This window comes from Sander lucioperca, chromosome 14, assembly GCF_008315115.2.
Source record: "Sander lucioperca isolate FBNREF2018 chromosome 14, SLUC_FBN_1.2, whole genome shotgun sequence".
Lineage (NCBI taxonomy): Eukaryota > Metazoa > Chordata > Actinopteri > Perciformes > Percidae > Sander > Sander lucioperca.
This window is the reverse complement of record NC_050186.1, coordinates 19,689,403-19,711,977: the sequence shown is the minus strand read 5'-3', so window position 1 is coordinate 19,711,977 and position 22,575 is coordinate 19,689,403. Positions and strand designations below refer to the sequence as shown.

At 39.4% G+C, this 22,575-nt stretch overlaps 2 protein-coding genes across 4 annotated transcripts; both read left to right on the top strand.

Moving 5' to 3' along the window:
• The first annotated feature begins 1,083 nt into the window (after nt 1–1,083).
• Nucleotides 1,084–14,191, top strand: lipea (lipase, hormone-sensitive a). Of its 2 annotated transcripts, XR_004104343.2 has the most exons (12): nt 1,084–1,252; nt 3,555–3,802; nt 5,260–5,544; nt 5,880–5,970; nt 6,078–6,223; nt 6,787–6,972; nt 7,417–7,569; nt 7,813–7,957; nt 9,415–9,642; nt 11,513–11,904; nt 13,140–13,463; nt 13,508–14,191. XR_004104343.2 is itself a non-coding variant. In XM_031295770.2 (11 exons), exons 1-11 carry the CDS (start codon nt 1,243–1,245, stop codon nt 13,404–13,406), a joined length of 2,151 nt encoding a protein of 716 aa, XP_031151630.1. In that variant the 5' UTR covers nt 1,084–1,242; the 3' UTR covers nt 13,407–14,191. The 2 variants fall into 2 exon arrangements, 1 of the variants encoding a protein (XP_031151630.1); XM_031295770.2 differs by having other exon boundaries at nt 13,140–14,191.
• Nucleotides 14,192–14,793: 602 nt separating this feature from the next.
• LOC116047177 (probable ATP-dependent RNA helicase ddx6) lies at nt 14,794–22,283 on the top strand. 2 transcript variants are annotated; one of them, XM_035991547.1, is made up of 14 exons: nt 14,809–14,981; nt 16,026–16,116; nt 16,675–17,755; nt 17,848–17,952; nt 18,195–18,324; nt 18,582–18,728; nt 18,959–19,053; nt 19,246–19,368; nt 19,830–19,958; nt 20,269–20,385; nt 20,528–20,591; nt 20,699–20,800; nt 21,238–21,457; nt 21,546–22,283. In XM_035991547.1, exons 3-13 carry the CDS (start codon nt 17,513–17,515, stop codon nt 21,450–21,452), a joined length of 1,470 nt encoding a protein of 489 aa, XP_035847440.1. In that variant the 5' UTR covers nt 14,809–14,981; nt 16,026–16,116; nt 16,675–17,512; the 3' UTR covers nt 21,453–21,457; nt 21,546–22,283. The 2 variants fall into 2 exon arrangements, with proteins under 2 accessions (XP_031151631.1, XP_035847440.1); XM_031295771.2 differs by lacking the exon at nt 16,026–16,116 and having other exon boundaries at nt 14,794–14,981.
• The last annotated feature ends 292 nt before the right edge of the window (nt 22,284–22,575 follow it).

Below are 22,575 nucleotides of genomic sequence, written 5' to 3'. Positions count from 1 at the left end.
TTAATATTTTCAAAAATGGGGGGAATAGACTTTCTTCTGCAATGTGATAATAATACTCCACTTTGGAATAATAGATACATGTTGATAAGCAGAAAATCTGTGTACATGGGTGAATGGAAATTCAAGGGAATCTGGGCAATTCCTCATTTTATGGACGGTAATGGATTCTTGTTACAGCACGAGGAGTTTTGTGAGAAATATCAACTTCAATGCAATGTCAAGCGTTATGATAGATGGTTGAAAGCTATACCAATGTCTCTGAAATCAATGGTGAGAGAAGACATTACTACATTACTTACTAATATAAATGTAACAACAAAGTTATTAGAAATATTCTATTAAAAGAATATTATCCTAATCCAGTAAGAAGAAAATATATGTTGAAATAATTTGGAGATGAAGAGATTAAGAAAACAAGGAAAAGTTATATCTCATTTCCTCTTCTTCTAAAGGTTAAGTCAACTTTAAAATGTTAAATGAAATCTACCCAACAAACAAATTTTTAAGACTGAGATTCAATTTTGATACTAATAACTGTGTTTTTTTTGTGAAAAGGAAATTGAGAATCTAGAACATGTTTTTTTTCTGTGTGAGTCGGTGCATTCTTTCTTTGGTTACAGACCAGGGAAATTGAGATACCACCTCTGACAGTGAAGAATATAAAGTTTGGTGTTTTTGTTGAAAATAAGAAGGTAGATTTTGTTCTCAACAATTTGGTGCTTTTAGGAAAACATTTTTTACATAAATGTAGATATTTTAAGACCAAACCCTCCCTGATACATTGGAAGAATGAGTTAAATCTTTTGTGTAAGTCACTGAAACGGGTTAAGGATTAAAAAAAGCCCTTGAATTGATTTATTTACTTGAAACTCTTACCTTAATTTGAGATAGCTAGCCCCTTCTATTTATTTTCTCTTAATTTATTTTATTCTTTATGTCGATTTGTTATGTATAAGCTGCTAGATTTTGTTTTGCTCGACTTGAGGCAAAAGCTCTATTTTTGAAGTGGATTTGTAAATATGCCTTGTTTGTTTGTATATTTGTATTCTGAATGAATAAAACAAATAATAAATTCCACCACTGACTTCTTTGAATAATGTGTGTTAGCTTACCTCCATATTATGCTATCAGGCTCGGGCACGCGCGGTGCCTCGCGCTCTGCTCACATGACGTTACCAAAAAAAAAAAGGATGTTACCCAGCATTCTGCGCGGGCGCTCTGACACAAACATCAAGGAAGAGGATGCCGGACGGTGAGTGAAGTCTATTTAAAACAAGTCACATACATATGTAGGCCTACATGTTTGGTCGTGTTTGGTACATTTATAGATTTTTATCGCGGCGTTAAATGTTAGAGACGAAAATAAAACAATGTCGTTGCTTTCTATTTTTTACAAAGCTGTAAAAACCGAAAGCAACGAGGTAAGCGAAAGTCCTCAAACTTGGTGTTGTGGGTAAAGTTGTCACCGGTAGGTGAAATGGTGAGAACGGTAATGTCAGTAAAGTTTGTGTGAAGAAGTGGAGACAAGCTAGCGTCAAAAGCCTGAAAATACTCCAAAACCCCCGAAGAGAAGTGTTTTAACGGCATGAGAAGCTGATATCTGTTCTGGAAACTGATATCAGTGTTGGGCAGTAACAGAGGCGAGCCAGTTGACAGGTTTACGTCAGTTATCAGCTGTTTTGGGTTTAAGGGGCTGCTGGAGGACAACCCAGGCTTTTTAATTTGGGTAAATTGTGAGATGTGTAACGTTGCATATCGCGATAACGATATTACCTGCGGTGAGTAAAACATATTCAGGTGTTAACTGTCTTTCTGCTGCTTTCAGTAGCCTATAATGCTAAAATACAAATTGCTTGTTGAATTAAGAACTGAAAATTATTTCCAACTGAAAGCAAAATGCACCATTAAAAAAAGTGATAGTTACATTTTAAAGTGCAGTGCAATGATACTCTTTCAGCTAACTTAAAAAATATTAGGTGTCTTTATCGATGTGTCAGTCAAAATAGCCTCGGGAAGGAAATTGTTTTAGTGGAGCATGTGTGCGTTCAAAAGTTGTTTTAGTCGTGCAACAGAAAACTCAGATTGGAGAGATAGCCTAGCTAGCTGTCTGGATTTACCCTGCAGAGATCTGAGGAGCAGTTAACCATAGTCCTCAGAAATCCACCGGAGTTTAGAATGCCAACACAAAGGAAGCGGAAGGTGATGGACATCCGACAGATCTTCTGGCGGCACCGGAGCAATCCCCTAATGAATCATCTTCGATATACAGTAGACTAGTATGAAGGGATCTTTAGTATTTCACCAACGGAAATATACTTCTGGCAGTGTGGAAAACTCTTTGAAACCACATTTAGACCATCACATATACTGTAGGAGATAAAAACGTCAGATAAAATAAATACATTTACAGAAATAGTTTGTGTGTGTGCGTCAAGTGTCCTGGCTGCAGCCCAGCCTGTGCTCAAATGCAAATCAGACTGGGGCCTAGTGGGATGAAAATGTCTAGGTACCCCATGTTTTATGCAGATGGCTCAAAGAGCATCTATATATTGGGCTGAGATATTGCTGTTGTCATAAACCTAAACTGCTATGTGTCAGAACTGTGATAAAGCCTAACGTGTTTATGTGTCCTGATTTCAGTTTATGCTCCAGTGATCCAGGTTATGTACGCTAACAGCTGCCGGTAACACATTGGAGATTTCCCAAATGTTTTAACATTTAAAGCCATTCTGCACAAAATGTCCACATTCACATGATGGCTTTGATGTAGCTTGCTAACCTGTGGATGTAGTCAAATTCAGTATAAAATGATAAAATAATCTTTAAAAATATATAAAATAAACTTTATAAAATATTTAAAAGATGCTGGTTAGGCCTTAGCGATGGGGGAGTATAACAATCATCCCAGCCTATTTTGCTCTGTATATTTTTCATGCAGTCTCCCCTCCAGGCTTTGACCAGGTTTAGGTAGAACTTGAAGCTGTTTGCTTGTTGATTTGCTGGTATGCAAGTACATGCAAATCAAAAAAGTGCATATGACGTGTTATTTGTTTTCAGTCTTTGTCAGTTATCTAGATTTAGAAAGGGAGCAGACTCCTGATGTACAAGGTTTCAATATTTGCAATCAATCTAAAAACAGATATGCATGTTTGAAGACACGTCTCATCTACAACGTCATTTCATCTAGTCCATGTCTGTGTTATTATTGACATAAAAGAGCTTCATCTTGACGTTTGTTTTTTGTTGTGATTAAAATCCTCTCAAGTGCTTGATGCCATCACAGTCAGCTACTCTGAACTGGCCTAGTTTCAAAATACTATCCTCGTGTTGTAGCGGAACTTCAACCCTTGACCGAGTAGATAACAAGAATCATTAAAGCAATAAGTTTTGCTGCAGGAGATGAGGTCATTAACGTGTGTGTGTTTACCCTTTGGGTGATGGTCCCTTTTCTTCAAGATGAACTGTGCACGTCACATGTCTGCTGTGACGAGAGCTACTGAGGCAGATATGAAGGAGGTTAAGGAATAATTATCTCGTCTCTCTTTTTCTCTCAGCCTCAGATATGGAATACAAGGTTGTATTTGCAGCCTTGAAGAAAGTATGTGAAGACAACATTGCTGTTTTGGGAGGTCCCTCTGATTTGCCATACGGCGCTGTTGCCAAGCGCCTGGTCACGTGTATGAGGCAGATTCAGGAGCACTGCCGAGCCCTGGAGCCTGTGGTCGCCAGCTTCACCGCCGTCTTCCACCATTATGACTTTGACGCACAAACACCTGGAAATGGCTACCGCACCCTGGTCAAGGTATGACTGATCCCACTGACTGGATGTGTTGGTCCACTCACTGCTGATATTTGAGCTGTGATTGCATTCTACACGAGTTATTATCCAAAAACAAGTGTATTTACGGTTTGATTTTAGCTTGTAGTTTGTTAACAGCAGTGTTTTCAAAGGTGTTACATGTAACATTTTAAACCATTATTATAAAATTAGGGCTGCAACTAACAATTATTGTAAAATGTTGATTAATCTATTAATAATTTGGTCTCTAAAATATCAGAAAATAATAAACAGCCCTATCAGCCCAGGACTAACAGCCCAAAAATATTTAGTTTACTAAAAATAGAAGTGCAAGAAAACGGCACATTTTTCCACATGAGAAGCTGCAATTAGTGAATTTTTGACATGTTTGCTTCAAAATGACTAACAATTAATCAATACATTTTTTGTTGAATGATTTATAAATTAATGTGTACTGTGTATAATTACAGTACACTAAAGAAAGTGTGATTGAGATGATTGGTAGCTTAGGTTTCTTCACACTCATAATTTAGGAATTCTGTTGCCTCTTGTCACAAGATGTTGATATATGCTTCTTGTGCTTGGTGGTTTCATAGCATTAAAGTCTAAATAGTTAAACTTGATTGACTATTCTTTTTTTCTTTTCTTATACTGCAATACAGAAAATAGTTTTAAAGCATTTTACTGTAAGACATTTCATAGTTTGTTAGTTTCGTAAAGGCATGCCCTAGTGTACAGTAAAGCTGATTACAGATGTGTTTCATGTTTAAGGAAAAGAGTAATTTGAAAGTTTTTTTTTTTTGACTGAACCTTTTACACTCAATCAGACATCAAAAACAGAAAATTTAAGTATTTTTAAAAAAATTGTCTAATTTTTTAATAAAATACCAAAATTAGTCCTTTTATATCAAAGTATTTTACTTTTTCAAATCTGTTAGATTTTATCTGCATTTCCAAGTGTTGCAAGTCCAAGCCTTCATTACATTCAACGTGGGCACTGTAGTTTATTGTCATTTGATCCCACAAATATCATCCAGGTACACAAAATGTTCACTAGTGCAACAAATCCACAGCTGAAAATAGTCCCCAACAAATGCACAATTTACTTCTGTTTCAGTAATGTTTGCTAAAAACTAGAAAACTAGATACAAGTGTAATCTAAATGCAACTGTCTCACTGGCTTTGTTGTGTTGAATAAGACTGGTGTTAAAACCAACAATGTGTTAGTTTGTCTCTTCCCTAGCCTGTTTGGGCCACTCAGTGTGGCTCTTTGTTTTTAAATCATTTTTGGACAACAATGGAGCTCTATGGCACAGAGAAAGCTACACTATATAACGTTTTGACTACCCAGACTGTTACTTGGTATGCATTGTTGGTTTTGGTCTTTTCATGGGATTTGTTCATAATAACAACAGTATAGACCTTCTCAGCAAAAGTTACATTATTTTTCTTTCTTTCAGGTCCTGCTGTCTTGCCTTTTACACATCATTCACAAGGGTCGTTACATTGCCTCTAATTACAACGGTGCCTTCTTCAGGGCGGATCACAATGTCTCTGAGATGGAGGCATACTGCAATGCTCTGCGCCAATTGCGTGCCCTGCTCCACCTCGCCCAGCGGCTGATCAATGACAACGACCACGGCGAGCTGTACTGCCTGCAGGACCAGGAGCTAAGCAACCGTTTTGTGCAGGAGTACAGCTCCATGCACAAAGCCTGCTTCTATGGCCGCTGTCTGGGCTTTCAGGTCAGCCTGCAAAAATGGACTTACTTCACACCAGTTGCTTTTATTTTTGTCCAATTTTAGCACGTTAAAGTTGGTTATCTCACCTAAATGTGATTTAAATAATTCAAATGACTTGGCTACAAGCCTGTTGATTGTTCTGATCGCTCATTGAGCACCTCTTGTCAGGTCAGAATATGTAGTCAAACATCAGATCCCAAATAACCAGCTTAATATTGTAATTTTGCCAAAGTAAAGTATTTTAAGAATAGTCAGTTTTGGCTTCATTATAAAAACAATGTGTCACTCTCTTATTCAGCTCTTATTATTAACTGTCCATTGTTTGTTTGTTTTGACAGTTCTCACCCACTCTACGTCCATTCCTCCAGACCGTTGTCATAAGCATGGTAACATATGGAGAGACATATGGTAAACAGCAGTCTGGTTTTGGTAAGTCTTTTTTTCCCATTATGTCGTGGTATTGATGGAGGTTGATGAAGTTCCTGTTGTGGCTTTTTTTAATGTTTTCATGCTTAAAATCATCCCTCCTCTTCCAGGTTTGGCAGCCCTTTCCCTCCTCACATCAGGGAAGTACGTCATCGATCCAGAGTTGCGGGGTGCTGAGTTTGAACGCATTACCCAGAACCTGGACATGAAGTTCTGGCAGTCCTTTTGGAACCTTACAGAGTCCGGCCTTTTAACAGTATGCAGCTGTGTTGCCAACTTGGCGACTTTCTTTGTAGATTTAGGAGAGGAAGCGAGATATATTCAATTTTAATTGATTTCCATGCATGCTGCTCAGAGTAATCGCAGTCCACGGCTCTTCTGCCAACAGCACAGTGATTTTTCTCACTCTCCTATGGCGCTGTGCAACAGGCGGTCTGCCGAGACAACCAATAGATGGACACCATAGACTGATGGACACAACCTCTATAGCTTTATTTATTTTTTAACTTATTTTAAGTTTGAAGTTTATTTCAGACTGGCTTTCAGCAACAACAATAGAGCCGACCAACAACAATGTATTTACAAATCATATCAGCAGATGCAAATGATACGCAATGACATCACTAATATGCAAATGAGCGTATGTTGTCATCTAGTCACTTTTAGCAACATTTGGAGCTAGTGCTAGCTACTTTCATTGCAAAAGAGTTGGCAACACTGGTAGGCAGGTTCAAATATTCCTCCACTGACTCTCAAATTAGCTGAAGTCCTCCTTGATGTTTTAACTGCTCAATCCTCTGCATGTCTTTCTCTGTCCAGGGCTTCAGCAGAATAGCCTCTAGCCCAGTGCAGGTGAACTTCACCCTGACTGTGCCTCCTGTCACTCTACGCCTCCCACTGGCCTCAGACCCTAGACTAACAGCCACAGTGTCACCTCCAATAGCCCACTGGGGCCCCGGGCCAGTCAACATGCGTCTGATCTCCTATGAGATTCGAGAAGGACAGGTGAGGCTCCGCAGGTCTAATACAGGGATGTGGTGAGGAACGTGTACAGGAAAAAAAACACAGAAGACTTTAGGGGACTTTGGAAATTAGTAGAACCTGAATCTGTACTAGACATAGTTTTAGATGGAGCATATAATGACAAATACTCCTATGAATAATACATTGAAAAATATGAAATGGCTATATTCCATGATTTGTGATGCATTTCCTCTTGAAAGTTGATGCAGCATTTGAACATAATTAAGAAAGGGAATGTCGCAAAGTTTAGACCAATGAGATACAAGTAAGGGAGGGGGAAAAGGGGAAGAAAGGTATTTTTGATACAAAAAACTGAAATATTGCTATTTTTGGGAATTTAATGGAATGTAATTCTCAAATGCCATGTTTTGTTGCTTTGTGTGTTTTATTATTAATTACCTTGTAACATATCCTCTAACTTTATAGGACAGTGAAGAGCTGCTAGCTTATTCTCGAACCGATCCTCCCCCCATCTCCGCGTCCCATTTCCCCTGGATACAGAAGCAGCCTCGCTCCCCGTGGCTGCTCATCCACTTCCATGGAGGGGGCTTTGTGGCCCAGACCTCCAGATCCCATGAGGTACAGCACACAATGCTGGTGTTAAATGTAGCTTTATCTGTAGTAGATGGTTGCAAAAGTTACCATATGGTTAAAGTTACCACTTACACTCTCAATCCCCCTATACCACTCTTAATATTAAGCACCAGAACTTCCATTCCTACAAAGTGTTTCAAATATTGTTTATTAAGTACAACAAAAATAACCATGTTTGCAATATATATTACACATATTTATTCTGCTCTCATCGATCTCATGAATCAGAATTATCTTCGGACTTGGTCGAAGGAGCTGAGCGTACCTATCCTCTCCGTTGACTACTCTCTGTCACCCGAAGCGCCCTTTCCCAGAGCTCTGGAGGAATGTTTCTACGCCTACTGCTGGGCTCTGAACAACTGTCATCTGCTGGGTATGTCTATGACGTCACACTCGGACAACACAAACAGTAAACCAATAGGGAGAATTAATGTATTTTATTTTAACAGATTAATTGGCGAATGTGGTAATATTTGGGGAAACAAAAGTAATTGTCACTAACTGTATATTTATCAGTGTGGAAATTGATTTTTCACTAATTTCTGTTTTTTGTTTCATGTCATCTACCTTTAATGAGCTAAAGGAAGTTACTGGGTTTTTATTTAAAAGATCAAAAGCTGTAAAGATACCCAGAAGTAAACGGTTTCAACAGGAGAAAAAAGGCAGATGGAATATATATGAGCAGTTACTTACAGTTATTACATGAATACATGTGCAACTGCCCGGATATGAGAGGAAAATCTGTTTTAAATAGATTAGTATTAGTATCTATAAACAGAAACAGAATGTGTGGGTTCAAAATGCAAATATATGTGCCAATGTATTCACACAAGCAGCTCTACAGATGGCTATATTTGTACAGAAAGCAATACAGAATTTGTATACCTTAAAGGACAATTCCGGCGCAAAACGAACCTAGGGGTTATTAACAGATGTGTACCCACTCTGTCGCTCTCTGGGACATGTTTTCATGCTAATCGAATGCGTTTGGAGCTTTAACGGGGCTACCGCGGACCGCTGGTTAGCTTGAAATGCTAGTATTCGGGGCATGGGGACACTCAAATTAAATCGCTATTTAATACCACTAAAAAGGCTCGAAATATCACCACACTTTAACGTTAGCATAATTAGGGTCCCTAAATGTGAACCGAAGCATTGACAACGTTGTAAGTGTACAGATAGTTTATTAAAAAGATAGATTATAAAGACAGTCGCGTTCATGTTTACTTGCGGGAGCCATCTTGGAAACCAATCATGACTAGTCGAACCCCATGCAACGTGGAATTCCCATACTGTCTATGGAGATTCCACGTTGCAAATGCAAATGCTCCCTTTGCACTTTGCTGATATAGATAGCCCATGTACACAGTGTACCAATTTCAAATGTGGTGTTACTGATTGTCCCCCAGGAGGAGGGGCACATTATGTACTGAATATGGCATGGGAATTGTTATCTGTTCATTATCAGAACACGAATGTGTCACTCACATACAGAAAAAGTGGAAAAAAGTAAAGAAATTGGGTCAAGGTAAAGACCGATGGTACAGTATAGAACTGATGACAGGATTAAAGGTTTAATGGTGTTGTGGCTACAACTAATGATTGTTTTTATCTGTTGATGTTTTCAGTTGTCTACAAAATCTTCAATTTTCTTATTTTGACCAGCTAACTATCCTAAATTCAAGTCAAGTTTCAATTAAACACATGAAAAAGCAGCCCGTTATAAAATCCTAGTTTTTTATTATTATAGTTGAAATTATCATCATTATTTAGATACTAACAGGTGTGTGTGTGTGTGTGTGTGTGTGTGTGTGTGTGTGTGTGTGTCAGGCTCCACAGCGGAGCGGGTTTGTCTGGCAGGTGACAGCGCTGGAGGAAACCTCTGCATCACCGTGTCCATGAAGGCCATATCCAGCGGCATCCGAGTCCCTGACGGCATCATGGCTGCCTACCCTGCCACCTTGCTCACAACAGACGCCTCGCCCTCCCGCCTGCTCACGCTCATCGACCCGCTGTTGCCTTTAGGTGTTCTCGCAAAGTGTATCAATGCATATGCAGGTATGTGGGTTTACAATGCCTGCGAGTGTGAGTGTGCTCTTTGTGTGTTATTTAACATGAGTGCCCTTTCCGGCACCACTGGTACAGAAAACTCTAAATCTCTGAGGGATTTATGTTTACACGGCTACTCATACAGAGGTTACCAGCTGATGACGCCTGCGTTCCAGTCGGGACAGTTAACTTTACCGCTGTTGCACACTACTCTCCGGCGGAAGCTCTCCACGTTTAGCTGACTCACTGGGGCGAGCCAGTGAGTGAGCTAAACGTGGAACTAACTAATGCTCTGTTTGCACTGCTCTAATTAGCTCTGTTAGCGGTCCCTCTCTCTCCCTTCGTGATCCGCTCATCAGCAGTATGAGCACAAATATTGATTTAAAAAAGATTTAATTGATTTAAAAATGGTCCGCCAGTGAATGATAAGAACTCCGACCATGGCAACGGTCTGTTATACAGATTTAACAAAAAAATGCCTGTATTGCCCAATCAGAATCAACTACTCAACCAAGCCGTGTAATAAAAACAGATAATGTGGGAGGAAAGGAAGGTGAAAATTTAACAACCTGCTGTCATGTACAGTGTGAAACCCATGATCACTCCTGCACTAAATATAAAGTCTGTATTAACCTATGACATGGCTGTTATATCAGTATCATTGTGGCACCAGCTAGTTGACTTACTGGTTTGGCTGGTCAGCCTCATATTATTCATTGCCACTGTAAACACTGCAAGCCTCTGATATGCCAGAGTCTGTCACTGAGCTCTCTGAATCCTTCAACACTGAATACATAAACGGTTCCCTGCAGTAGAGAGACTCAAACCAGTAATTTGATTAGTGACACATTGTAGCATATTTTATCAGTAAGTGTTGATGCCTCTTTTAAACTTTAGCTTTTCTGAACTCATATCTTAGGTGTCGGACAGAATATGCCATAGAGCTGCTCTGTGCACTTATTGTCATTGTTTGAGAGAAAACTTTGTTTCGTGTTGCAAGTAAAAAGGAAAATCATTTTACATTTGCAGTTTTTGTGTATTTGGTTCAAATATTCGGTAACACTTTACTTGAAGGTATCTACATAAGAATGACATGACAGTGTCATGAACCCTAACTCTAACCCTAACCAAACCGAATCACACTTAGTAAAAGAAGCGTTATGTCATAACCGTTTATGACTTTTTTATAATGTTTATGTTCATGACAGTGTCATGTCACTCTTATGTAAATACCTTCAAGTAAAGTGTAACCAAATATTCTTATATTATATAATAGTCTTATCCAGCATTACCTCATAATGTGACTCTCGCATATTGACTAGCATCATGTGGTTATGAAAGTGACTTGTTATACTGTCATTGGAATTTCTTAAAATGTTAAGGCCTGTATTAAATGTTATGTTTTGATATTTAAGGACAAAATGGAAGATTCTTGACCACAGGGCCAAAAAGCCTCCATATAAATACAGCATACAGTATTGCTGCCATGGGAACTGTATATATACTGTATAGGAGGAGAAAGTTATATTCTGAATGTATTGCCTAGCTCTCTTAAAAGACACTTACGTATGTAGAAGTTGTTTTAATCTTAATTTAATTTTTTATTTTGTTTTTAGCCACCAGTATTTCACTATCTTTACCAATTTAAGCAGTAAATTACCATTTGCCATTGTGACTAACAACAAAAATCAAACTGTTACAGTACATCTAAAAATCAGTTTGACTCATCTACAGTGAGAACAGAAAAAATTCAGACAGAAGCCATGATTGCATCCTGAAGAGCCACATTGATGTTGCGTTCTTCTTTCTCTCAGATGTCTGTTTTTTCTGTTTCTGATTTATTTGATTCCTCGCTCACGTCGCGTCATCTCCCTCCCAGGTACAGAATCTCAGATGGCGCAGCCTGCAGTAGAAAGCGGCAGTCTGAGCTCTCTGGGTAGAGACACTGCTGTCCTGCTCGGTGATCTTACCCAGGGAGCCTCCAACTGGATCCAGTCCTTTCTGGATCCCATGCGGACTACAGGAGGAGCACGCTCCCTGTCATCGACGCCGAGAGGGTCTCCGAGCAACGAAACTCGCATGACATCCACTCGCACCTCCACTACAAATTGTGGAAGTCGCACAGATTACCCAGAGGGCTTTGAGCCCCTGCGCTCCGAGTGCCTGGCTTTTATTCGCCCAACTTCCTGTCCCATTATCAGGAACCCGTTTGTGTCGCCCGTGCTGGCTCCCAACAACCTGCTGAGAGGCCTGCCACCTGTACACATAGTGGTAAGAGATGGAAGAGAAACTCAGGGAAGCTGAGTGTGGAAGAGTTTATATTTCCTTGGACAACCTCATCTTAACCCTGAAGACAATTTATTTAAACACTATACTTTATTTTCAATGGTGTGGAACTTCAGCTGAGGCAGAGCTACAAGTTCTTGATGAAATTATAGGGACAATAAGATTTTTAGGTTGATAATCAGACTCCATTGCCCTTTCCTTTACTTAAGGATGCAGTAGGTAAGACTTATAAAACTAACTTTCTGTCATATTTGCTGAAACTGACTCTGTGTTCCAGTAGAACTACATGAAGCAAGTAATTAATAAAAAATCTGGCTCCTCTGGCATCACCTACAGCCTGTAGTGCGATTTGCAAAAATCCACAGCTCCCTGTTCAGATGCACCAATCAGGGCCAGGGGGGGTGTCTAGCTGCGTATCAATCACTGCTCATGCACACACATTCTCCCTTGTGGGGGGGAGGGGCTTAGGAGACTGTTTTGGGCTTCAGCAGAAAGGGAGGAGGGACTGAGAAGTTGTCGATGTTCAAATTCTTTGGCTAAGTCCTAGATCTTCACAATCCTACAGCACCTTTAATTCAATGTTTTTGAATAGCTACAAATCTGAGATGTGGGCGTCACTTCTGAGATCTGGAATCAGGTTTTAAGATTTGTACAAAATGACAACGACATATTTGAATGGGTTCATGGGCTGATCAGAATAATCAATAATACGAGCTTTAGGGCTGCAACTAACAATTATTTTTATTGTCGTTTATTTTCTCGATTAATCGATTAGTTGGTCTATAAAATGTTGAAAAAGGTCGATCATTGTTTTCCAAAGCCCAAGATGACTTCCTCAAATGTCTTGTTTTGTCCACAACTCAAAGATATTTAGTTTACTGTCACAGAAGAGAGAAGAAACTAGAAAATATTCCGGTTTAAGAAGCTGGAATCAGATTATTTATTTTTTTATTTTATTTGGTTCTACCCTAAGTCAGCTTAATTTTCTTATTTGTTGAATCTATTATAAGATAGACCGAAAATCTGCCAGGCCGATATTGGCGTATTAAATCTGCCAGGCCGATATTGGCATATTAAATCTGCCAGACCGATATTGGCATATTAAATCTGCCAGGCCGATATTGGCGTATCAGTGTATCGGTAGAATTTTGCAATACAGAACTATGTTAGAGTTTTTTTTTCCGGTCCTTGTTTCCTGATTCCTTCATTTGTCCTCACAGGCCTCTGCTCTGGATGCCTTGCTGGATGACTCAGTGATGTTTGCCAAGAAGTTGCGAGACATGGGCCAGCCTGTGAGTCTGACGGTGGTGGAGGACCTGCCTCATGGATTCCTCAGCCTTTTACAGCTCGCCAAGGAGACAGAGGTCGCTGCAGAAATCTGTGTGGAGAAAATGAGGAAGATTTTCCAGAAAGAAAACCCACCATCCGCTCTTCGCAAGCGACCAAAGCTGGAAGAGACTTATCAGAGTAGCAATCCATCAGGCTGATTTATCTGTCATTCGTGGGACTTTGTTGTTCTTGGATGAAAAGAAATCTGACATGAGGTGATGAGAGAGATGCAAAAAGGTGGTGAGAGAGATGCAATAAGGGGGTGAGAGAGATGCAATAAATGTAATCATGTCAGGGAGAATTATGAGGATGCAACCAACTCTGTAAAAGTAGAGGAAGCTTAGGGACACTGCACTTTAAACCTAGACCGCACAACATTTTCTGTAGGCAACGATGATCAAAAGAAGCACTACAAACTTTTACTTTCTACCAGCTTTAATATGATCCTAAGTGATGACTAAGTATTTTTCTACCAACATTTACATGTTCAAGATCCAGATCACACATTGAGAATATAGACTGATAGAAACTTCACTGTAACCAGCCTTTGCAGTAATTTCTTAACTGATATAGTATGTCAGTAATGGAAGCTGTTGTGCCTTGAATTTAAGTGCTGCTAATGTGTATGAAGAAAAGCTTTGCCTATGCTACTGCACAGACTGACCAGAATTAAGATTTACTTGCACAGGAAACACATTCCAGATGCAATGTATTATTATTATTATTATTATTATTATTATTATATTTGAATTAAAAATGTATAGTCAGGTTATGCCAGTTTGTCACGTGTTTACAACATATTGATAAGGAGGCTTTCACCTTGTGTTTACCAGCAGTATGTGGATGTGCGTTATGAAAGTAACTTGTACTGTAAATTAATTCTTATTTGATAATAATAAATATTGAACACTGTTATATTTAAAGTCCGGCTTCAATTTCAAAACTGCAAGGATTGCTTGTGCTTGTTTGAGGCTTTTGGACATAGGACTCGTATGAGCAGCTAATCTGAGTGTTACCTCATCTGTCTGCACAGCCTGTTCTGTGTGCAGCCACTTGATAAACCTCTCGGAAATGTAATTAAATCAGCCATTTTATAAATTGAGGTTATTTTTAGCATGTATTATGTAATAACGTGTTCAGTTGGGTTTCACGGTAAGACAATTGCTATTATTACTATACACTAACGAAATCGCAACACATTTCAAACCCAAACATAACACATAATGTATCATTGACCAGTGGTTCCCAAACTTTTTCATGTCAAGGACTGCTAAACTGGCACAAATTAGACCATGGACCCCCCCCATCTGATAGGATTTTTGCTCTTAGATGTTTTATTATAGAAAGTGTATGAAATCAATGACCAAAATTGTCATACTTTCTGCCATTGTGTTACTTAAGGATGGAATTATAGTGAAAATAAATTATTTTTGTTGGGGAGCCCCTGGGGGTCTCCAGACCCCACTTTGAAACCACCGCCATATGTGGTACAATATAATGCAATAACCACTTGTGACAGCAGGTGGCAGTAGCGTCGTAGAGTGCCAAGTAATAAACAGGAGAGAGACGTCGAGGAAGAGAAGACGAAGAAGGCGACCATGTTGATTTAAAGCAAAAAGAAACAATAGAAGCGATTTATTTCAAGTAAAAATCTGTTATTAAAGCGAATTGTAAAGGAAGCAGTTCATCAATCGCACACTGAGTATTCCTTGTAAAATATCAAAGAAACTAAGGTAGGTTTGCGTGACACTGAACCGTCTAATTTCCGTAAAAAACATCCGAGTTGTTGTGAGCTGGCTAGCAAATAGCTAACGTTAGCGAGTGCTAAATTAGCCCTGCGGCTAACGAGCGTGCTAATTATGCCAGTTAACGATAATATTACAAAGAACGCAACTTTAACGACATGTAATGCCAAAAGTTGCTAAACTTTACACACACATATTGTCATATTTCTTAGTTAAAAGCCTATAAAAAGTCCGCAAGTGTTGACACGGCGTATCGGTTGGATAGCTTAGAGCTAACACTGGCTTAGCAACGTTAGCCCAGCGGTGCTACTGTTGATTCAGCTGAGACGCAGCATTAAGGTAACGTTAAGTTATTGATTTTATGATTTAACACAGCCACACAGACATAGTGCGTACTTTAACGTTAATACATGTTAAGTGTTTTGCAGAAAAGGTTTGGAAATTTAAAAAAAAAATAACGACGTTTATTTGAGTCGAAACACGAACAGTTCAGCTACTAACGTTAGCCGAAAAGAAATTAACAGTTAGCATGGACAGAGCATCAGCAGCTTTGACCGACTTGCAGTTTTTGACAATCGATATATACTGTAATTATTAAATGTATTTCTGTCAGACCTAGAGTATTCACTGTATCGTTAGGTCAGTCTTAAATCCGGACAGTTTGGTCTTTACTAATCGGCCTCAGACGATTTCCACCTGGCAAGTTCACCTGTGCAATCTTAACCCAAACCATTTAGCGAATTAGCTGTTAAAACCTTTCACTGTTGTGAGGTCTAGCGAGGTTTGTTATTTAAAATGCAACCAACTATGTTTAATGTTGCTCAATGCTAATACTTGTTTAGTCTGTAAAATGTCAGCAATAACAAGAACCCATTACAAGTTACCAGAAACAAAAAGTGATGTATTGAAATGAAATCGCTTTTGTCACTGGTTCCCAACCTTGTGGTCAAAATGCCCAAAAGGAAGATAACATTTGCTTGACTATTAGCAGTATAATAGCTGCATAGTTTGCTTTTTGTTTTATCTTTATAGGCCTATAAAATAGTTCATAGTAAACAAGCTGAAAAAGGAGCGCCTCTCATCGGCCAACAGTTTACAACTTAGATATATTCAACGTGTAATGGTAAGTCACGTTTCTTATTTTTTTAAGGGTCACATGCTGAAAAGGTTGGGAACCACTGGCTTATGTATAGAGCTAAAATGATGAGGTGATTAACATATAATTAATTGATAACTATTATCATAATGGAGTAATCATCTAGGTCTGTCTTGAGAAAAAAATTCCCCAGTTCCATCTTCTCGGTTGTAAGGATTTGCTGTTTTTCTTTGTCGTTTGTGATCATAAACCGAATCGGGTTAGCTGTCACTGTTGGACAGGGCTTTAGGAAATTCATTTTACAAATTTCTGACATTTTTATAGACTAGATGGATAATAAATGGTTAACAGCAGATTAATTGATAATGAAAATGGTTAGTTTCAGCCCTACTTGTAGTCTGATTTACCCAACTCCAAGATCTTAGAATTAGATTCATGATATAAATCTGAGAAAACCATATACATCTTTGTATTTGATTTGATGTGTTCCATCATGTGTTCCATCATGTTTTCTTCTGGTTACCTAAGTGATTAATCAACTGCTCACGGTTTGTTCTAAAACCTTTTGGTTGGACTTTTTCGTAGGTTACAAGTTTGAGTTGTTGGCTGACTTTGAGGAGGCAGCGGGTTGATCACGGCCACACTCGCACACCGACCTGAAGACCTGTGGTGTCTGGAGAGAGAGGGTCGAACACCTGGAGGAGAAAGAAAAAGAAACACACACTGAGACTCAAAAGGGGTGGAAAGCTTTTGGGCTTTGGACTAGAAAACCCCTTGTATTTGTGAATTCAATTTTTTCACACAGTGGAGTGACATATATCCACACAGTGGAAATAAACGGAGAGCATTACAGACTATGATTTTGGGGAAACACTTGTACAAAGTTGGACAACCTTTTTTTCAAGGACAGGGATATTGAGCAACTCTATGGACTCAAAGTGGAAAGAGGAAATATTGTTCAATTTACAAACAGAAGTTCAAGCATTGAACTACGATTATATTGAAGAGGCTGTTCCCCAAGTTCAGATTGCCTTAGTTGTTCTATTTCAGGACTTGAACCGCTTTGATACTTGTTCACATATAATTTTTCTATATTGTGGGCAAGTATATTCATGCATATGAATGCAAATTTCTCTTCATTTTGAAGAGCTCTTGTGTAAAAACGTGTTTTTTTTGTTGTTCTTGTACGTCAGTCACTCTGTTGTTGAAGGGGACCGAACTGCACGTACATGTGTATATGTAAATACTATGAATTGACTTCTGTTGTAAAAGCTTTGGACTTAAAAAGAATAGAAAATATTGTTTGTTAATGCTTTATTAAACTTTTTTACTTTTGAAGAGAATTTTTAAAAAGAGAAACCTAAGAGGCAAAAATCTAATACTTTGAAGAAGAAGAAAAACAAAAGAAAGGAAAACAGGAAAAATGGCAACGGCCAGAACAGAAAACATTGGCCCAGTTGTCATGGGACTGAACAAGCAGAATGGGCAGCTCAGAGGACAGACTAAACCAGCGTCTGTCCAGCCAGCACCCACAACTCAAGGAAAGACTTTGGGTGCATCCCAGATAGCAGGCGGTGCCGCTCAGGACGGAGGAGGCATCAAGTTTGGAGATGACTGGAAAAAGAGCCTAAAGCTCCCTCCCAAAGACAACAGGGTCAAAACTTCAGTGAGTCAAACTTAGATAACTGTTTGTTTTATCTTACTGTAACTTAAAAGTAGTTTTCTACTGTATTCCTAACCATTCTGTATCTACTGTAGGATGTGACGTCCACCAAGGGGAATGAATTTGAAGATTACTGTCTCAAGAGAGAACTGCTGATGGGCATCTTTGAGATGGGTTGGGAGAAACCTTCCCCTATCCAGGTATGTTTTGTTTGTTTTTTGTCAAATTGTATTTGCTAACCAGATGAACCTAATGTCGTCATCATCATGCCTTTTTGTATACGTCTTTTTTTATATTTAAATGGAAGATTGTGACCTTTGTTGAATCAAACCGGGGATGTTTCAGTTTGAGAGAGAGAGAGAGAGAGAGAGATATTTTTCAGCATGATACTACAGTACAGTCACAGAATGAGACTAAAGATAATATTTGTCTTTCCTTGCAGGAGGAGAGCATTCCCATCGCCCTGTCTGGACGGGATATTCTGGCTCGGGCTAAGAATGGAACAGGGAAAAGTGGAGCCTATCTCATCCCACTGCTGGAGAGAATAGACCTGAAAAAGGACCACATACAGGGTGAGACGCTGCCTGTATTTTTCTACAGTAATCCTCATCCTCCGTCCTTTACCATCAACCTCACTTTGGTTCCTTTGGTCATCATGCTCATTGTTCTTCTCTCATACGTCCTCTCTTGTCTCCTCATCCCTTACTACCTTATCTACACCCTCGGTGTCCCTCCTAATAAGGTCTTTTCTATAGTCTGTAAGCTGTTTTGTCATGTTGGTTTTACACTTTACTTTTGCTTCTGTAACGTGTACATTTGTATGCCCTAGCACTTGTCATGGTGCCCACCCGTGAGCTGGCACTGCAGGTAAGCCAGATCTCCATCCAGATCAGCAAACACCTGGGGGGAGTCAAAGTCATGGCCACCACCGGGGGTACCAACCTGCGAGATGACATCATGCGTTTGGATGAGACTGGTAAGAAGCCACAGTGTATCTCACTGACCCACTTCATGGCAAATATCACAAATGAGTAAATCTGCATGTTGGCTTATAGAGTTCTGATTCTTTTTGTGTGTACACTTTGCACTTTAACGAGGTTAATGGTACAAATAATAGACAAATAAAAAAAAAAAAATAATAATTAAAATAAAAAATCATATTTCAATTTTGTTTAACCTAATCTTTCCCGATGTTTTCCACATCAGTGCATGTGGTCATCGCCACGCCTGGTAGGATCCTGGACTTGATAAAGAAGGGAGTGGCAAAAGTGGACAGAGTCCAGATGATGGTGATGGATGAGGTAAACATGAATAAAAATCAACAAAACTACTAAAATCTGCTCATAATAATCAGTAGTATATATTGTCAAGGCATCTCTTTTTTTTAATCAGATTTTTTTTTAACAAGTCTGTCATTTCATGTTCATCAAAATCAATTTCTTTTCAGACCCGAGCATTGCCTGCTACATGTTAAATTGTCTGTTTCCTCTCAGGCGGATAAGCTGCTGTCTCAGGATTTTGTGGTGCTCATCGAGGATATCATCAGCTTCCTGGCCAAGAACAGGCAGATCCTGCTCTACTCTGCAACCTTCCCAATCAGCGTGCAGAAGTTCATGGTGAGTAATCGGCTAATTGCTGCACCACTCAGCCAGCCCGATGGCTCTGCGCCACTTGGCACCACTTGGCTCACGCTGCAGACCAAGCTGTTCTCACACTGTGCCCAGATCTGTGTTTGCGTTTGTCTGTTGTATACTTTTCCAGGGCTGCTTTCGTCTAAAGCAATTCAGCCAGCAGTCGCAGGATTTGATTGTTTAGATTCTGTAAAAGTCTTCTACAATGTCAATGCAGTCATGCAAACTACATAATATGTAAATACTTCTGATTTCAGTTAAGTAAAGCTAATAAACCCCTACAGTGCAAAATAAACAAAACAAACTGACCAAACAAAAACACATTTTATTACTTAAGGGAAGTCCTTCATGCTTGTACATTTGTAATAATTCTGCCGTCTTCTTGCTGTCTGAGTTTTTAAATGCACACTCTAATCTATTTATTCTCCCATGTGTCCTTGCTGTAGGCCAAGCACCTTCAGAAACCCTATGAGATAAACCTGATGGAGGAGCTGACTCTGAAGGGCATTACTCAATACTACGCCTACGTCACAGAGAGGCAAAAAGTCCACTGCCTCAACACACTGTTCTCCAGGGTAACTGACTAACTCTATATTCACCGTCCATGCTTTTTTTTTAACCTGCCAGACTTGCAGTCACAAAGGCACTTCTTTCCATATTGCAGTGGTGCAAACACAAATGAGTGGCAGTACAGTAGTGCATTTTTAGTTGTTGAAAGTCTAGTCTACTTATTTATGGTTGCATCCCAGGGGGTGGGATTTAACGTCTCTAACAACCTGTTCTAATTCCTCTTTCAACATTAAATTGGCCAATTTAGCATCAAACCACAGGTCACAATGTTGATATAGTGATCCATAACATTCTTTTTGTCTCTCTCTGTCACAGCTTCAAATCAACCAGTCGATTATCTTCTGTAACTCCACTCAGAGGGTGGAGCTCTTGGCCAAGAAGATCACTCAGCTGGGCTACTCTTGCTTCTACATCCATGCTAAAATGATGCAGGTAAGGACAATAAACAACTGAGCGAAATGTTGCCTCTATGCCCTTTTTCTATTTTCAGATGGCCACTGTTTTGCTACGTGATTATTTCAAATATCATTTGAGCGAAAGTCTTTATCGCCAAAGGGTTTTTATTTGTTTTCAGGAATACAGAAACAGAGTGTTCCACGACTTCAGAAATGGACTGTGCAGAAACCTGGTCTGCACTGGTGAGTTTCTGGTGTATACTTGCACATTTCAAAACTCAGAATGTAAAGTTACCCAGTGGCTATCAGAGATTTAATCTAATGTTCTATTGTCCCCTCCCCCCAAATAGATCTCTTCACCAGGGGTATTGACATCCAGGCTGTCAATGTAGTCATCAACTTCGACTTCCCCAAAAATGCTGAGACTTACCTCCATCGTATTGGAAGATCAGGTATGTTATACCTGATGTGCACTAATAATGTGCACTGCTTCATTATATTAAAGCTTCACTGTCTCATTTGTGGAAACTGGTTTTATTATATTTAGACAACAAATGCAAAGAAAAATCATGCTAAACATAAAAGTAAAAATGCACAAAGAATCAGTAGCTTCTTTTGATTTAATACAAGTTGTTAAAATCGATGCATAAGCAACGTGTGTACTAGTTCTTCCTGTGGGATGATGACATAAATACAGCTCCAACTGCTCTGTTTGCTCTTCACAGTGGTAATCTCTGGGCGCAGGATCTGAATTGGCTTTCATTCTACGATAAATTAGGACAAACACTTACAGTAAAGCCTGTCTTGGTTAGGAATAGATAAAATAAATGATTGTTGGAGAAAGTGAATTTTTATATTTGACATATTCTCTTGCTCTTCTCTCATTCAGGGAGGTTTGGTCACCTCGGCTTGGCCATCAACCTGATCACATCGGAGGACCGCTTCAACCTGAAGGCCATCGAAGACCAGCTGGTGACCGACATCAAGCCCATTCCCAGCAGCATCGACAAGAGCCTCTACGTGGCTGAGTTCCACGCGTCCGGCGCTGACTGTGATGTGGAGGAGATTGAGGAGAAACCAGCACGCCAACAGGACAGCACCTAAAACAGGTGAGATGCTTTGAGATCATTGTTAGACTTTAACTGCATTAAAGATGTAAGACCCGTCTTCCTAACCTGAGTTTCTTCTCCCCTCCAGGACACACCGGGCTTTTGCACAGACATCAGCGCTTGCATACAGGCTTCAGGCAACTCTTCAGTTTTACATTTCTCACTTGTTTTCAGAGCCTGTCGAATGGATGTAAAGGCTGTTTTATTTTTTAGCATTTCCCTACCTGTTCTTTTTTTTTTTTTTTTTTTATTAATTGAGAAACTATATTGTTTTGCACCAAACTCAGAATGGACCATGCATCCTGCGTATATGAGCTAAGCATATTTTTCGTAGGATTTATCTTGGTTAGACAGCACTTGCTGTTGAAACAGACCGCAGAGCAAATGTGTATCAAAGCTGTTTTGAACCTGTCGTTCTTGGAAAAAGTTTTCATTATCAGCAGCGAGATTGGTCTCTTGCTAATGTTACAGTGGTGCACTTACACCAGCCATCGTTTTGTCCACTTACACTGTTGTTGTCACTAAGTGCCTTACTTACTGCCATGTGCACTCATCCATTCATAGCCTGCTGTCTTCTGTCATGCAGCAGAGTACGAGCACAAATATGGTGAATTTAATAGTAACCCTAGTTTATTTAAACATCCATTATGCAAGGGAAAAAGACAACAATCGCACACCCTCTCCTGCTGAGAGATGTGTTGAAACACGGCTCAAACTCCTAAAAAAAACACATCCTGAATGTGAACGTTTATTTTTAATGTCAACATTGCAATAAAAAAAAAGGGCAGCTTTATTTAAATACTGCGTGACTGTTTCTCCCTTTTACTATGAATAATATATGAGCAGAGTTAATACGATAAGACGGTTAAAGACACAAGCCCCCATACTGATTCATGGATGTTAGCCTGCAACCACACAAACCGCACGGGAGATGAATAGCAGCCTCATGCTTTTACATTGTGGTCGTTGCTGGTGAGTTTGCCCGCAGACCGCTTTAGTTTGGAAGTTCTTTTACATTAAAATAATCATATTGGGCTGGTGAATACTCTAAACCCATCGGCCAATGAAGCTGGTAGATGAAAAAGAAGTTTCCACTCCTGCATGCTGCGACAGCGAAG